Genomic DNA, 3,318 nt, shown 5'->3' with positions numbered 1-3,318 from the left:
TGATCTTGCGGTTCGTGGGTTCGAGCCCCGCGTCGGGCTCTGTGCTGACTGCCAGCTCAGAGCCTGGAGCTTATTTCAGATTCTGTGACTCCCTCTCTCTCTGACCCTCCCCTGCTCATGCTCTCTCTCTCTCTAGAAATAAATAAAAAAAGCCTTAAATGGGGCGCCTGGGTGGCTTAGTCGGTCAAGCGTCCGACTTTCGAGTAGGTCATGATCTCGCGGTTCGTGGATTCGAGCCCCGCGTCGGGCTCTGTGCTGACTGCCAGCTCAGAGCCTGGAGCCTGTTTCAGTCTGTGACTCCCTCTCTCTCTGACCCTCCCCTGCTCACGCTGTCTCTCTCTCTCTCCTAGAAATAAATAAAACATTAAAAAAAAATTAAAAAAAAAAAAAAAGAAACTCGGGGCAGGCAGTTGGGTTTCCAAGCCGAGTGGGGGCAATGCGGGCATTACAGGCACTAGAGCAGTGTCTCAGGTAGCGGTGTGTGTGACCGGACAAGAGAGGTGCAGGGCTAGGTCCTCGGGGTGCATCTCGGATGGAGGGGTACCGGGGAGAGGGGTGAAGGACAGGAGGAAGGGAAGAAGGATCGCTGTTTCACAACACGCCATGCACTTGGAGTGAGAAGAAAGAAGGGTCTGTTTCTCCTGAGAAGACTGCAGGCTCCCTGGGGGCAGTTTCTGTACAGCGCCTGGCACACAGTAGGTGCTCAAGAAAGTTGGCGTAACTGCCAGGGGAGAGAGTGCAGTGTTCAAGGGGATCTCTCACAGTGTGGCTTCATCTGGCTGTCGCTGCCCTCTGGGGACCTGGGGCTCACAGCTGGACCCCAGACCAGACCAAGGGAGCCCCGTCTCTTCAGGAACACAGACGTCTGCGAGCCATTTTTGGACTTCTGTCCCCACAGCACTCGTTCTGTTGAGAAGGAGCCAGGAAGAGGGACGATACTCACCGGTCGGCGAGGATGCCCCAGAAGACAGAGCCGATCAGTAATCCGGCCATATAGATGGTTTGGCCCATGGATTTCAGGCCCTTGCGGTCGCATACTAGGTCCCACTGGAAAAGAAAGAGGGACAGCAGCTTGGCTCAGGGGACGTGGAATTGCAAGGACTGGGTGGCAGAGGGAGGTCCAGGTTGGGTGCTCCCAGCCAGGAGCACCTGGGCAGCCTGGGTTTTGGGGGTCCCCAGATTGCTAGGGCCAGGTGACGGGTAGAAGGGATGTGCTGGGTCCTGTACTCCCAGCCAGCTGTGTGACACACGTGTGACACGGCCACCCCACGTGGATGGTGGGGAGGGGGGTGGTGGTGGGCGGTGGCTGAACCACAGACTGGGGTTCTAAGTCCACTGATCACTGGCTGGGTGAGCCGGGCGGGGGTGCTCCCTGCACCTGCCCGGGCCATTTTCTCACCCAGAAGCGGGGCCATGAAGGTACTTCTGTCAGGGCCACCAGCATGAGCAGAGAGAGCTGAGTGCTAGTCACCATAATTTCTGAGTGCCTCCTGCCTGGGGCCTGGACGTCCCCCACAAGGCAGCCCCCCATCAGGCCTGCTGGCTTCCTTCACGCCTCTCCTGTGCCGCCTCTCTCGCCAGGGGACCGTGGTCCCCTGCCCGCATGGGGCAAAGTCTGGAAAACTCGAAGCAGATCACCTCACTGCCCTGCCCCAAAGCCTCCAGTGACTTTCCTTGCGCTCACTCACCTCCCCCGCACCATGGCCGGGCCCCTGACCCTTCACCAGGCGCCTCCCGCTCCTCCGACACCCCAGACCTGTTCCTACTCAGACCTCTGGCCCAGCTGCGCTCTCTCCCTACCTTCGCGTCACTGATTCCTTGTCTCCTAACCCAGGTCTCATTTCCGGAGAGAACTTCTCCACCTGCCTCTCCCTCCCTGCTCACATGACCTGCTTTTCTCCTTTGCAGAGGCACGACAGAACATGCTGGAGACCCGGCTTCCAGCTCCTGACTGCCTGCGTTGACTCAGATTCCAGTGCAGTAGAGCTGTGTGTCCCGGGCAAGTCACTTAACCTCACTGTGCTTCTGTTGTGTTACTTATTAGATGCAGATGATAAGAAAAGACCCCAAGAGAGTGCAGTCAGACTAAGGGAAAGGCCTGGGAGGTGCCTGTCACTTAAAGGAGCTTGATCTGATCTCATGTCAGCACAGGTTTAAATGTTGACCGATTCGGGGCGCCCCGGGGACTCCGTCGGTGAGGCGTCCGACTCTTGGTTTCGGCTCTGGTCATGATCTCACGTCCATGAGTTCCAGCCCCACACTGGGCTCTGTGCTGTTGGGATTTTCTCTCTCCCTCTCTTTCTGCCCCTCCCCCCGACTCACTCTGTGTCTGTCTCTCTCAAACAAATAAATGAACTTAAAAAAAAAAAAACAGTGTTGACCGATTCTGAATGTGCCAGAGGAACGGAAGCTCCTCAAAGCCTCCCTGTTTACCCAGATCAGGGTCTGGCCCGTCATAAGCAGTGAGTCAGTATGTGTTGAGGGAGTAGCATCTAATTTAACAGTACGATCCTTCCAGGCACGGGTGGGTGGCCGTCGCCGGCCCCTGGGGAGGCCAGGCCGGCGGCGGGAGGCCCATACCTCTGACACGATGGTGGAGGTGAAGGTGCTGCGGTCGTAGACCCAGCCGTCCACGCACGGCTCCGTGGCGGCCTCGCTCCAGTTGGCGGCCGTGGCGTTGGGGTCCAGGAGCTGCCACTGTGGTTGGCGGAAGCGGCGGCACTGATGGGGCTCGCGGTTGGGGCCCGGTGGGATGGAGACGGTCAGGAGGTCCTTGGGGTCCGGGGCCCCGGGGACGCCGGCCTGGGCAGTGCCGTTGTCCAGGAGGGGTACCCAGCAGCGTGGCTGGGCACGGCGGCCGAGAAGTTCTCGACGAGCATGAGGAGGGGCACCAAGGCTGAGGGCAAGAAGACAGTGAGGACCTGTAGGGCCTGGAAAAGGCCCACTCCCCCGGCTTGGTCCAGGAGCTCGGCGAATGCCATGGACAGAGCTGCGGGGGGCCACGGCGGGGGGCCGAAGGGGTCAGGGAGCCAGGGGGTGACCCGCTGCCGTCCGGAGCCGCTGGGTCACCGGGCCTTCTGCCCTCGCTGGCCTGCAGCAGGAGAGGGACATCAGGCCAGCAACCGGTCAAGTCAGTCCGTCCTGAGATGCCTCAGATGCTTTGAAGCAACTCCTCCTTACCCCGGTTCCAGGAATGACTGCATGGGCGCTCTGGAGACGGAGCACCAGGGACAGAGCTCACGGTGCCCAGGCCACCTGGGGCATCCGAGTCACCTGGTTCTCCAGCACCAAGAGTAAAAGATGAAGCCAGTGTTAAAA

The 3,318-nt window shown here is 59.6% G+C and overlaps 1 protein-coding gene across 1 annotated transcript in view; it reads right to left on the bottom strand.

The window, feature by feature from the left end:
• The window catches only part of SLC22A11 (solute carrier family 22 member 11), a 14,332-nt gene extending 11,351 nt beyond the window's left edge, over window positions 1-2,981 (bottom strand). Inside the window, 3 exon segments of the mRNA XM_077759727.1 lie at window positions 944-1,047; window positions 2,581-2,840; window positions 2,843-2,981. Of these exon segments, the coding sequence (XP_077615853.1) occupies window positions 944-1,047; window positions 2,581-2,840; window positions 2,843-2,981 (503 nt within the window).
• Window positions 2,982-3,318: the final 337 nt, after the last annotated feature.

Source organism: Crocuta crocuta, unplaced genomic scaffold, assembly GCF_008692635.1.
Source record: "Crocuta crocuta isolate KB4526 unplaced genomic scaffold, BGI_CrCroc_1.0 scaffold53, whole genome shotgun sequence".
Taxonomy (NCBI): Eukaryota; Metazoa; Chordata; class Mammalia; order Carnivora; family Hyaenidae; genus Crocuta; species Crocuta crocuta.
Note: the sequence above shows the minus strand (reverse complement) of the source record. Positions and strands in the feature narration are given on the sequence as shown.